At 37.5% G+C, this 12,531-nt stretch overlaps 2 protein-coding genes across 3 annotated transcripts; both read right to left on the bottom strand.

Moving 5' to 3' along the window:
- Positions 1 to 1,388: 1,388 nt before the first annotated feature.
- LOC102781341 (major histocompatibility complex class I-related protein 1-like) lies at positions 1,389 to 6,223 on the bottom strand. The gene is made up of 6 exons (XM_087834736.1): positions 6,004 to 6,223; positions 4,467 to 4,733; positions 3,100 to 3,378; positions 2,652 to 2,951; positions 1,658 to 1,762; positions 1,389 to 1,535 (listed from the first exon to the last, which is right to left on the bottom strand). Exons 1-6 carry the CDS (start codon positions 6,047 to 6,049, stop codon positions 1,498 to 1,500), a joined length of 1,035 nt encoding a protein of 344 aa, XP_087690862.1. The 5' UTR covers positions 6,050 to 6,223; the 3' UTR covers positions 1,389 to 1,497.
- Positions 6,224 to 6,287: 64 nt separating this feature from the next.
- LOC102780867 (major histocompatibility complex class I-related protein 1-like) lies at positions 6,288 to 11,757 on the bottom strand. Of its 2 annotated transcripts, XM_006809836.2 has the most exons (7): positions 11,635 to 11,757; positions 10,698 to 10,964; positions 9,976 to 10,254; positions 9,503 to 9,805; positions 7,601 to 7,705; positions 7,409 to 7,426; positions 6,288 to 7,300 (listed from the first exon to the last, which is right to left on the bottom strand). In XM_006809836.2, the coding sequence occupies exons 1-7, from the start codon at positions 11,681 to 11,683 to the stop codon at positions 7,287 to 7,289; spliced, it is 1,035 nt and encodes a 344-aa protein (XP_006809899.2). In that variant the 5' UTR covers positions 11,684 to 11,757; the 3' UTR covers positions 6,288 to 7,286. The 2 variants fall into 2 exon arrangements, with proteins under 2 accessions (XP_006809899.2, XP_087690841.1); XM_087834715.1 differs by lacking the exons at positions 6,288 to 7,300; positions 7,409 to 7,426 and having other exon boundaries at positions 7,527 to 7,705.
- Between the last annotated feature and the right edge of the window lie 774 nt (positions 11,758 to 12,531).

Here is a 12,531-nt window from a genome sequence, read left to right as displayed (position 1 = left end):
ACTCTCATCTTCTCTCTTGTGTCGTGTTTTTCCTTCGTCTAGTTTAGTATTTGTATTCCTGGCTCCAGTTCAGCTTAGCTTGTGATTGTATTCTTTGTTTTCCTGTGTGTTGCAGTAATAAAGCTGCCCTCTAAGTTTGCCTTCAGTCTCTGGAGATCAGGTTGTGCTGTTTGGAGGCAAAGTTAGAGAGGCGGGGATGAGATTGTTTTGAATGGATATATGGTGGATATATAGGAATAAGGATGTTGCATATGTAGGAGGAAAAAAGGAAGACCAGAGAGAAGGTTCATGGATGAAGTAAAGTGAAAGAAGCTTAATGTAACATTAGAGGATGCTAGCAATAAGGTGAGATGGAAACAGATGAGCTGCTGTAGTGATCCTAAAGAGAAAGAAGATCAGAAAATAACTATGCTAACTATAATAACTTTTCCCCCCTTGACCATAAAATTTAACTGTAGTTAAATTAGTTTTTCAGAATAACTAATTTAACTGGCCTACTTTGTATGGACTAAATTTCTAGTTTCCTTTTACTTACACTTGAGTAAGTAACAGGTGTCACATTTGCAGAGTGCTGTGAGTGAGAAAGATGAGCCAGATGGTGTAAACAGACTGCTTAAACAAAGTGATAAGATTTACTGTAGCTCTGACAATATAACAGTGAAATAAATATAAAAATAAAAAGAACAAACGAAACTCCATGAACAGCGCGAGGGGGAAAAAAGCCCTGAGCTATACATGACTAAGTATGACAGGAAATAAATAACAACCACACTGTAACAAGGACAAAAAACATATAAGCACAGGACGGATGCAAGACGAGGAGATGAAGGGAAACGCAAGTAAAACCTTAACAAAAAGTTTTCACAACACTAAAACATAAAATACCATTGATCAAATAAAATCAAAACAGTTAAGAAAACTACAAGAAAACAAACAAGAGCACCTAAAATAAAAAATATAAAGGAAAAAATGTAAAAAAAAAAAAAAAGAAATTGTACAAGACGTTGTACTTCAGCTTTTTGTCCTCCTTTCCATTTCTTAAAAAATGGCATCTTGATCGTCACCTTTCCATACTAACCTCTTCTTAAGTTCAAAATTTCAGTTTATTCAGTGCTTAGTGAACATATCACTGTATGTTTATGATTACATTTAGCTTAAAGTTTATCACAATACGGTCTTTAATCTCCTGTCTTACAAAATAACATACAGGAGAAATATATACAAACAAGAGAAATATATCCATAACAACAGAAGGTACAAATACATGCAAGAATATGGACTGCACAGCAATACAGCAATACCAATGCTTCAGAAAGACCTGTAGATAACTAAGAGGATCTATTCAAGCTTAGTGCATCATTACAACACAAATGTAAACACACACACACACACACACACATATATGTGTGCACATTGCTGTTCTAAACTGAGCCCGTCACTGTTCACCTGTTGAGATAAATGTCGTCACTGTGTGGTTCCCAAAATGAAAAAACAAGATCAATTTGTTGTTTCCTCACTGTCAGCAAGCTGGAACCCTGAAATATAGATGAGAGATTCAGAATAATGAAAATAAAAATATTTTCTAGGACTCTCATGTTATACGAGTACATACGTACATACATCATGAGGTTAAGTGGAAAAATCAGCTGTATCTCACCATGACTGTTTCTTTTCCAGATAAAGAATCCAAAGACTGCCAGGAGGAGTAAAACTCCAACAGCAGCTCCAACAACAGGACCCACAGGAAACTCTGAGAGAGAAACTGAAAAGTCCCACAATGTGGCTTCATTCACACAATTAACAAAGGAGCTTCCAATCTCAATGCCTCAATTCTGAGAGTTCTTATTGGACAAATGGTCTGTATTTGTATAGCACTTTACTTGGTCCTAAGGACCCCAAAGCGCTTTACACTATACACAATCATCCACCCATTCACACACACAGTCACACTCTGGTGATGGCAGCTACATTGTAGCCACAGCCACCCTGGGGAGCACTGACAGCGGCGAGGCTGCCGGACACTGGCGCCACCGGGCCCTCTGACCACCACCAGTAGGCAACGGGTGAAGTGTCTTGCCCAAGGACACAACGACCGAGACTGTTGGAGCCGGGGCTCAAACCGGCAACCTTCCGATTACAAGACGAACTCCCAACTCTTGAGCCACGATCGCCCCTATTCTACTGGACAAGATACTGTCACTTTTTTTCTTCTGTTAGTTGATTGGTTTGTTATTCACAGGGTGCAAATGAGATGGTGTAATGTGAATCTAGGAAAGAACAAGACTAAAAATATACTTTGACAACTCAGGGGGTAAAAGAAAAATAATCATACTTTGTAAACAGCCACACAGCTCCACACTCCTGTTCCTCTTTCTCCCTAAAGCCTAACCCAGACATCATTTTATTGTTGTAACATTCATCTGTGATAATCCATCAGTATTTGTAGGATACATAAATTAAATAGGAGTTGTCTTGAACTATGAATCGTGTAAAGCTACTCTAGCAGGTTTGCAGAATAAAACAAAATCCATCTGGAAATAAGTACAAGAGCTCAACTTTGACATATCTGGCTACGTGACATATAGAGAAGACAAAGACACCACAGCTACAGTATTTTAACAGCAATAACATGACTTGTGAGCCTGTCTTACCACTGTTGGTTTGGATCACTTTTTTGTCCAGTTTGGTTATGATGTCTATCTCTGCACCGGCGAGCTGGAACACACAGTCGTGCCTGCTCCAGTCCTCTGGCTTGATTGATGAAACATTCAGCTGAACACTCATCTGGAAGCTGCCGTCATGGTTGGGGAGGATCTGTCCTTTGTCCACACCATCATGAAACTCCTCTTCATCTTTCCTCCAGAACATTCTGGCTCTGTGAGGATAGAAACCTGTAGCGTGGCAGCTGACTACAGATGGACTCCTCTGGAGGAGAGAAACTGAGGGAAGAACTGTAAAGCAAATGAGTCTTAACTGAGACAGATGTTTCGAACAGATGTCATGGGATCATTTTTTCATTTTCACTGGAATGTTATTGTGGATTAGAGATACAATGGGTACATAACATATGTCTGCACAGACTAAGAAATATAATCCTACCTGATCTCTGCAGAAAGCTTCTCCCATATTTCACATACTTCTTCAGCCAGCCGGGGCACCTGTTGATGTAGTAGTTCTTGTTGTGCTCTAATCGAGCTTTTTCAGCATCCCATTTCAGTTTTGTAATGACAGCCTGTGGTTTGGGAGCGATCCATGTTAGCGTTTGCAGGTCCAACGCTATGAAGTCCTCACCATTGTAACCGTACTGATTAAAACCTTTAATTTCTTCAGTCTCATCATCCCATTCACAGCCATTCATCCTCTGTAAGATGTAAGGACCTGTAAGGAGTGATTGAAGCAGAACCAAATGTCATAAGTTGATTATCAGAGGTGGATTAAATTAGTTTTTGACTAATATAATCATTACAATATATATATATATCGGGCAGGAGAACAATAAAGAAAATGCTGTGCAGTCCTAGACTACATGGGACACTGTGAGGTTGTCACGGACACTTAGATGGAGATTTTAGTTAATGGGCATAAACATAATCAGAGCCACTCTTGGGCAAGAATGGCATTGCATAATGTAAATCCATACAGCAGTAAATAATCTAATAAAACTACCAGAACTTCTCCATGAATATCTAAACAAAAAATACGTTTTGTTATTTGGACTTGGACAGATTTGTACGGAGCCCCGCAGGGGACATGGGAGAAAAAAAAATTAAGACGGACTTTTGCGAGATCTCGCAAAACTAACTCGGGATCTCGCAAAACTTTTGCGAGATCTCGCAAAACAAACTCGGGATCTCGCAAAACTTTTGCGAGATCTCGCAAAAGTTTTAGCCGCATTCTTCCCATTAGCTTGAAGCTAACGGGAGGTCAAGACCTACTACAGCCGGGAGGAACACCGCTTTCCCGGCACATCGTGCCTCGACCTCCCGGTCGGCTTCGAGCCAGCGTCCGAAGAATGCGGCTAAAACGTTTGCGAGATCTCGCAAAAGTTTTGCAAGATCCCGAGTTTGTTTTGCGAGATCCCGAGTTTGTTTTGCAAGATCCCGAGTTTGTTTTGCAAGATCCCGAGTTTGTTTTGCGAGATCTCGCAAAACTTTTGCGAGATCTCGCAAAAGTCCGTTTTAATTTTTTTTTCTCCCATGTCCCCTGCGGGGCTCCGTAGATTTGAGATAAACAAAACATAACAAAAAAAGTCAAATGTCTCCTGTGATTTATTTTATTTTTCTTAAAAAATGCATTAATGAATGCATGCATGTGTTTGCATGTGGTTACACTGACTACTACATTGTACTACACCAAAGTGACAAAACACCTGAGAGAAACATATCTGCTAAGTCATAAAATGATCTCAGCAAGATAAAGTTAAACATGGATGTACATATAGAATATATATGTCATTATCTTTTTACCTCTAGTCTGGTTTAAGCGTTGCTTCAAGCTATCAATGTTGGCTCTGAAGACCTGCTGATTTCCGAAACACTTCTCAGAATACCAGTCCAGGTGCTGAGGGTCGTCTTTTACTAGTTTTTTCATCCAGTCCTGTGTGGGCTCGGCTGTCCTGATGTTGCTGTCACAGTAACCCACCTGAACTCCATTAACCGAAGCAGAAGCCACAAACTCCGGGAAGTCTGGGAGTCCAGACGTGGCAGTGAGGAAATATTTCAGGGAGTATTTCACTGTGAGGAGAGAAATTTTTACGTTTCGAGACACATTTTAGAAGTGTTTTTAAAGCTGTTTTATCACAGTGGGTTACTAAAGAACATGTTATAAACATAATATTTTTGTCATTTTTACTCATGTAAAATAAAGATTGTACATTAACAAACAGAATCAAATGAAAGGGAAAAATAGTATTTGTTATTTACGCCATTTTCCACTTAGACTATGTTTTATCAGACAGCAAAAATTGTTCATTAGTTGCATACCATACTTATGCACAGTTACAGTATTTTTCCACGAGTGCTGAAACTACCCATTTCACTCTCTCAGTGAGGACCTGTATGTTCATTTCACCCTTTATTTCTTTTCAGTTCTTCTTCTTATTTACTCCAATCCAACATTATTTTTAGACCACTTTAAAAACAACATGGCTGACTGAAGTACTTTCCAGTGAAAAACAGTGATAAAAGTTAAAAAAAAACATACATTAAACACACAAAGAAAATTAAATAACAATACAATAAATAGATATTCAAATATAAAATAAATAAAATTAACAAAGTAAAGAAGATTAAAAGTAACCAAAAACTGACTAAGACTACAAGCTAACTCTGGTACTACTCCTAGAACGCCTTGGCAAAAGAGTTTGTTTTTAAAAGTGATTTAAAAATTTCAAGTGTTGGGGCCTCCCTAATATGGAGGGGCAACTTATTCCATCATTTGCAAGGCACAACAGCAAAAGCTCGGTCCCCCTGGCGTTTCAGTCTCAACATGGGAACAACAAGGAGTGACTGGTCAGTTGATTTATTGATAATCTTGTCTTGTAATTTGGTTAATCTTGTATAATTTCTGTTTTATGAGATTAATTTCGAATTTCAGCTCTGTCATTGCCATATTTCACGTGTACATTGAAAATAATAGGTAACAGATATAAATATAAAGATAGTATTTCATAAATAAATAATAGAAATAAATAAACAAATGAACACACACAAACAAGAGAAGTCTATAAAGCTATGTTTGGCACAACAGTGCATTTAGATGATAATTCTGCAAAAGCAGCACACAAGACAGGCTAAAAAAAAGGGGGGAAAGATTTTTTTTAAATTTATACAACATTTTTAAAGCAAAGTAACTTTAAAACGCTCGCTTTAAAAGTGAAAGTAAAACTTCCACAGCTTGTTGCTACACAGGATAGTAACCAAATACAGACAATGCAATCAAATCAAACAACCCTTCCAACAATCCCTGCAGAAAGTAACAGTAAGAGTTAGGATGTGATCTTGCCTGAAGACACAGTGTTACAGAAGAGGAGCAGTGCAAGCAACTTCATTTTATTCTGGAAATCCTGGAGCTCAAACCTTTGTCAGCAGATTTGAAACATGCTTCGTCCTCAACCTGTGGAATGTGGGCGTGTCAGACTGAAGTCTCACTGTCCTCATGAGGAAGCTACCACTACATCAACTATCACAGCCAAAGTTTCCACGCATTTAAATAGAAATATCTAATCACAAACTGTTGAAACAAAAGACGATTCAGTCAAAACCGTTTCAGCTATCAGCATTGTAGTGTATATACATATAATGTATACTTTCTGATACACGGTGTATGGGCGAGACAGAGCAATTATGAAGATTTAATCAGATATTTATGCATCCACATAATTTAATTTTTGTTTTATAATTCAATTTTTGTATTTAATGTCTTGGATTACCCTCAATTTAGACAGAATTTATTTTCAGGATTGATGTGTGTTGTTTTCAAATGAGCCTAAACTCACACAACAGAGGTTTAGAACAGAAACAAACACAGTCAGCAACAGAGCAAAGGATAAAAGTCTGCTTCTTTTATTTTGTTGTGCATGTTATCTCTGTGTATAATAATTAAGTTCTTATCAAAATAAAGGTTGAAAAATATTTAAACAATCATGTGCAACTCTCTATGCAGGGCACAGTACCGTATATGTTTACATCATATTGAATAAATAGCTGGTTAGAAGGAAACAGACCTTGTAAAAACTCTGAACATGTACCAAAAAACACAGAAAACAAAAATGGATTTTAACTCTTCTCACACACTTAATATGCTTATTAAATAATTTTTTTTAAATATCATTATCAATATCATCACCCAGATGTTATTTAAGTCACATCCTTGCAGCTTCAAATGGAGCATTTTGGCCATTGCTGATTGAGGAGTGGACAGAGAAATGAGGCTAACTACACAATTTAGGCCCATCCTAAAGCATACCCTAGTTTCTGAACGAGCATCATGTTGTAACACTTGAAATGACTGAGATTATAAACTCATCAGGAAACTGTTTACTGAGATCAAAATGTAAAGCAGCTGTTTGGCTGTCCTCCATACAGTCAGATAACTCTCCCACTTTGCACTGGTTTAACGCTTTGCATTTGCATTGTTCTTCAAACCTGAAAGCTGCATCTTTCTATGCATACACTGTATGTTCAGCTAATGAAAGCTGGTGGGTCATCAGCACTCTCCAAATGAAAATATTTCCCTTTCTGGGAAAATGTGATGAAACTCTGTGTTCACTCAGCTTCTTCTCACCGTCACTGCTCCCCTGCTAAGACAAACAGAGAACAGAAAATGAAATGTCTCCTGTTACAGTAAACAGAGTATCAGTTACTAACAAAGTAAAAACAAGTTGCTGCATTTTATTAATATTACTCACTGTTTGTAAGCTGGAACCCTGAAATACAGACAGAATAATGAAAAACAAAATGATTAACATGACAGAGTTTAGCAGAGCCAAATTATCAAATAACTCACTAAAAAAATCACCAAAAATATCATGTAAGTACATATAATACAACGTGCATAAATTCCAAATTCATTATTGGAGTAAAATCTGCTGTAATCTCACCATTGTTGTTTCTTCTCCAGATGAAGAAACCAAAGACTGCCAGGAGGAGTAAAGGTCCTCCAACACCTCCAACAACAGGACCAACAGGAAACACTGAGGGAGAAACTGAAAAGGTCCAAAATGTAAGATCATTCACACTGCTGCCAAACCAAGCTGCTGTTTCCAGTGTTAATGCATCACTTCTGAACAGTGTATGTGGTTAAGAAGAACATGGTGTGGTTCATGAGATCTGTAGTGGCCAGATCTCAGTTTGTTTGGATCATAAAGAAGAAAAAGTGTTTGTGTTTAGGATGGTTTACAATGTAAAAGCAGACACTGTAAATACTGCTTCAGCCTGATTTAATAATAATAATAATAATAATACATTTTATTTGAGGGCGCCTTTCAGAAACCCAAGGTCACCTTACAAAAAACACAATTAATAAAAGGAACAATAGTCATAAAATACATAAAATAAGTTAAAATTACAAAACAGAGCGTGACAACAGATAAAATCAGCATTAAAGCGAATAAGCCAGTCTAAACAGGTGTGTTTTGAGCTGTGACTTAAATACGGAAAGGGAGTCAATATTTCTTAGTGCAGGAGGAAGAGAGGTCCAGAGCCGGGGAGCAGAGCGACTGAAAGCTCTGTTCCCCATAGTGATGAGGTGTGAGGACGGAACAGTAAGATGAATAGCAGATGATGAGAGGGCGGGAAACAGTGGTGATATGGAGCAGGTCACACAAATATGAAGGAGCAGATTTATGGATACATTTGAACGTGAGAAGTAAGATTTTAAAGTTTATCCTGGCTTCTATGGGCAACCAGTGAAGCTGCTGAAGAATTGGGGTAATATGAGCACTTAACGGAGTACGGGTTATGATGCAGAATTTTGAAGAAGTTGAAGTTTATGAAGGGACTTTTTAGGGAGACCAAATAGGAGGGAATTACAGTAATCAATACGGGATGTAATAAGACTATGGACAATTTAATTATGCATTTTTGGCTTTTTTGTTATCAAACTTCTCCTTAGTGTAAATGTTAGCACCATTCTTCTATACATGGTTATAGGATGAGGTTGTACAATATTTGGTGTTTATTATATTGGTTCATGCCTACGATCAGATTTGGCACATTTGAGAGACTTTAGCAGATTAAACTCCCTTTCATCCTAATTAATGTCTCCATTGTTTCCTCTGACACTGTGCAAAATATTTTACATTACATATAGTTGTAATTTCTTGACATTAAAATGACATCACTAATGAATTTCTGTTGACTCAAGAATTTCATGCAGACATTTGTTTCAGAGTTTGTTTGTTTTTGGGGCTTTTGGGGGAGTGGGTTGAGCAGCTCCTTTAGTCAGAGACTGAAACACCCTCGCTGCAGAAAGGAGCGCTTTCGCAGATCATTCATCCCAACAGCAGTTAGACTCTATAACTCCTCAATCATGATGTCATAAGTCACTGGACACTGTGAACATCCACGGTCACCACTTCATGCATAATGGACCTTCCATGTGTACGGACATGTGCAGGTATATATGTCTGTATATGTATACATATGTATATTTAGTGTGTACATGTGTGTGTGTCTATAAATAGGAATAGTAGTGGTACAATAGCTATATCAAGCTATATAGTTTATGTCTTCCATATTTCCAACTATATCCATAATCACATACTGTGTATGCTACCATTGTATATAGTGTATTATCTTACTTTTTTTCATTGATTATACTTATTTGTATTTTTGTATTTCCTTCTGATATCTGTACCTGAGCTGAGGTGACGCAAAAATTTCCCCGTTGTGGGATCAATAAAGTCTTATCTTATCTTATCTTATCTTATCTTGTTTGTTTTTTAAATATGATGGTGTTGTAAACTTTGATATACAGAACTTAATTCCTGAGCCTGTCTCACCCCAGTTTGTCCGGATCGCTGTTTTGTCCAGTTTGGTGATGATGTCTTCCTTAACATCAGAGAGCTGAAACACACAGTCGTACCTCCTCCAGTCCTCTGGCTTGATTGATAAAACATTCAGCTCAACGCTCATCTGGAAGCTCCCGTCATGGTTGGGGAGGATCTCTCCATGCTCCACACCCTCATGAATTTCCTCTTCGCCTCTCCGCCAGAACATCATGGCTCTCTCTGGGTAGAAACCTGTAGCATGGCAGCTGATTAGAGAGGAGGGAGTCCTCTGCAGGAGAGAAACTGAGGGAAGAACTGGGAAAAGATAAAAACAAAATAGGGAGAGAGGCTTTATCTGGGACAGCTGATAATCATTGATGAAGTGTTTGTCTATGCACTGGTTCATTTTCCTTGAAATGGTGCTGTAGAATAGAAACAGAAAGGGAAGCTTTTGCAACGAAATATAATAGCATATGTAATTCTACCTGATCTCTGCAGAAAGCTCCTCCCATATTTCACATACTTCTTCAGCCAGTCGGGGCACCTGTTGATGTAGTAGTTCTTGTTGTGCTCTAATCGGGGTTTTTCAGTATCCCACTGCAATTTCGTGACGACAGCCTGCGGCTTAGGAGCGATCCATGTTAGTGTCTGCAGGTCCAACGCTATGAAGTCTTCCCCATCATAACCATACTGATTAAAGCCTGTGATTTTATCAGTCTCATCGTCCCATTCACAGCCATTCATCCTCTGAAAAATGTGAACACCTGACAGAGAGAGAGAGAGAATGCAGAGCCAGTAAAGTTGTGGATGGTTAAAGATGATCAGAAAGGTAAATCCTGCTGCAAGTCGTCAATATTTACCATCAAAACAACATCATAAGAGGAAAAGAAATTCTCATCTTTATTATTCTTGTCCTTGGAAGTAACCATTTACTTCAGCTACTGTTGATGTACACAGTGACAGTGACCTTGTATATAGCAGGGATTTTTCTTGCCATCCCTCTAACAGAGCAAATTAAACTAGGTCAGTAATTTATTCTGGTAAATATCTCACTTGTAATTTTACTTATGTGGTAGACTGAGTGTTTCAGGTGTGTAAATGAAAACCTCCAAATAAAATGAAATAAATTATGATGGGAGGATGTAAGTCTCGCTGTGTGTGTGAATGAAAAGAGCAACATTTTAGGTAAAGGGTGATATTAGTGTACCTTCAGTTTGGTTTAAGCGCTTCTTCAAACTATTAATATTGGCTCTGAAGACCTGCTGATTCCCAGAGCACTTCTGCGTGTACCACTCCAAGTGCTGAGGATCTTTTTTTATTAACTCCTTCATCCAGTCCAGTTTGGGTTCAGCTCTCCCGATGCTGCTGTCGCAGTAGCCCACTAAAACCCCATCAACTAAAGCCGCACCAACAAATTCTGGGAAGTCTGAGATCCCAGAGGAAGCAGTGATGAAATATTTCAGGGAGTGTTTCACTGTTGAGGAAAACATGTCAGCCATTAGAGCACAAATGGAAGAGTGAATTTATTTATAATGGAATTTTACTAATAATTCAGTATTTATTGCTCTTAAAAAATTCCTTCTCGTGAATTTTAAGCTAATTTCATCTTAAGTCAAATCTATCATATCTGTATTATATACGTCTATCTCCTTTTATATAGGACTCAGGTTAAAATAGCAGATTGTCGCTTTGTTGGCTACACTGCCCCCCAGTGTTTAAATATGGTATAATAACAAATTATGTACTAATATTCTCATTTAAACTCAATAGTAGTAGCAGCCGTAGCACCAGAAGGAGTAGTAGTACTATTTGTTTCTGATATACAACTAATTTAGTTACATTAATGAGAACTGCGTGTGACGATATCAACGGGTTGACAATGTCAGCAGTTCTTCCTCGTGATAACTGCGGATTAAATAACAATAATATTAACTAAATTAGGAGGAGATGTTTCAGGAGTGCATTTATGAGCTATTCCTAACTTCCTACTTAGTGTAAATAATTGTAATTTAGGAGATGATAAAATTAAAGACGAAAGTAAAACTAAAAACGCAGCATCAGAGTACCGTTATACAGGAAGAAAGGACAATAACAGCTGTTGCAGCACAGACGTGCTTTACAGAAATAAAAAGGGATAATTTTACCTGCAGATGAAACGTGACAGGAGAGGAGAAAAAGACACAGGCTGTTCATCCTGTTTGTATAAATAAGATGGGTCCTATAGAGCTAAAATAGGCCGCTGATAAGAAATGTGAAGAGAGAAAGTGAAAGCGTCTCTGACCAATAACGTCACATTTAGATGCTGGCAAAACACACCGGCCGACCTGTCATAACATATCGTGCTGAGTGCGAAAGTGAAGCACTGCATAATAAGCTGCCTTTTTTCTGTTTTTCTTTTCTTTTCTTTTCTTTTTTTAGGATTAAGCAGTTGAGCTTTTCTGCCAATTTTACCACATCTGCCTTTTATTTCAAAAACTCATTAAAATAGGTCAGCATATGTCAGGGATGTGTCTTACTGTAAGTAACTTTTAGGACCTAAAAGACAAAAGCATTGTCCTCCTGATTAAAAATGTAGATTTTTTAAAATTTATTTTCAATTAATTACTTTTTTAAAAATGCGATTTATAATGCAGTGACTGCTTCATCAAACGATTATTGTCAATGGATTTAAAGCAACTTCTTTTTATGTTCCGCTTTTAAATAAAAGTTATCTAACAATTAATAAAATATAAATGTGTATAATCTGTATTATTATTGTTGTTGTTTATTTGTGTCATGATAGACTCCCTCTCTATCATAAAAAAGTCTCCTTCCTTTACATAAATAAACAAACCTTCAATTAGTCGAGTCACGATGTTTATATCCTCCTTGTCTCCGGGTTGGTGCTGTCGGTATCACATATCTCGCGATAATTTGTTATCTCCTTTAAATTATAAGAAATGGTACTCTTTTTATTTTGAGTTAAACGTTTTAATATGCCACTATAATGTTTAAAAAGCAATAAAAATATAATTGAATCTAAGTAGTGAGTAAAAAGGTGT

This window comes from Neolamprologus brichardi, chromosome 22 (assembly GCF_056152115.1).
Source record: "Neolamprologus brichardi isolate AB-2024 chromosome 22, ASM5615211v1, whole genome shotgun sequence".
Lineage (NCBI taxonomy): Eukaryota > Metazoa > Chordata > Actinopteri > Cichliformes > Cichlidae > Neolamprologus > Neolamprologus brichardi.
Note: the sequence above shows the minus strand (reverse complement) of the source record. Positions and strands in the feature narration are given on the sequence as shown.

Bases quoted from the DNA above. Each gene is read 5' to 3' on its own strand.
- LOC102780867 (XM_087834715.1), bottom strand. From the start codon at position 11,683: ATGAACAGCCTGTGTCTTTTTCTCCTCTCCTGTCACGTTTCATCTGCA. The intron at 10,965-11,634 runs GTAAAATTATCC...TTTCCTCAACAG, and splicing joins CTGTCACGTTTCATCTGCAG to TGAAACACTCCCTGAAATAT. The intron at 10,255-10,697 runs GTACACTAATAT...TCTCTCTGTCAG, and splicing joins GCGCTTAAACCAAACTGAAG to GTGTTCACATTTTTCAGAGG.
- LOC102781341 (XM_087834736.1), bottom strand. From the start codon at position 6,049: ATGAAGTTGCTTGCACTGCTCCTCTTCTGTAACACTGTGTCTTCAG. The intron at 3,379-4,466 runs GTAAAAAGATAA...CACTCCTTACAG, and splicing joins ACGCTTAAACCAGACTAGAG to GTCCTTACATCTTACAGAGG. The intron at 2,952-3,099 runs GTAGGATTATAT...TTTGCTTTACAG, and splicing joins AAGCTTTCTGCAGAGATCAG to TTCTTCCCTCAGTTTCTCTC.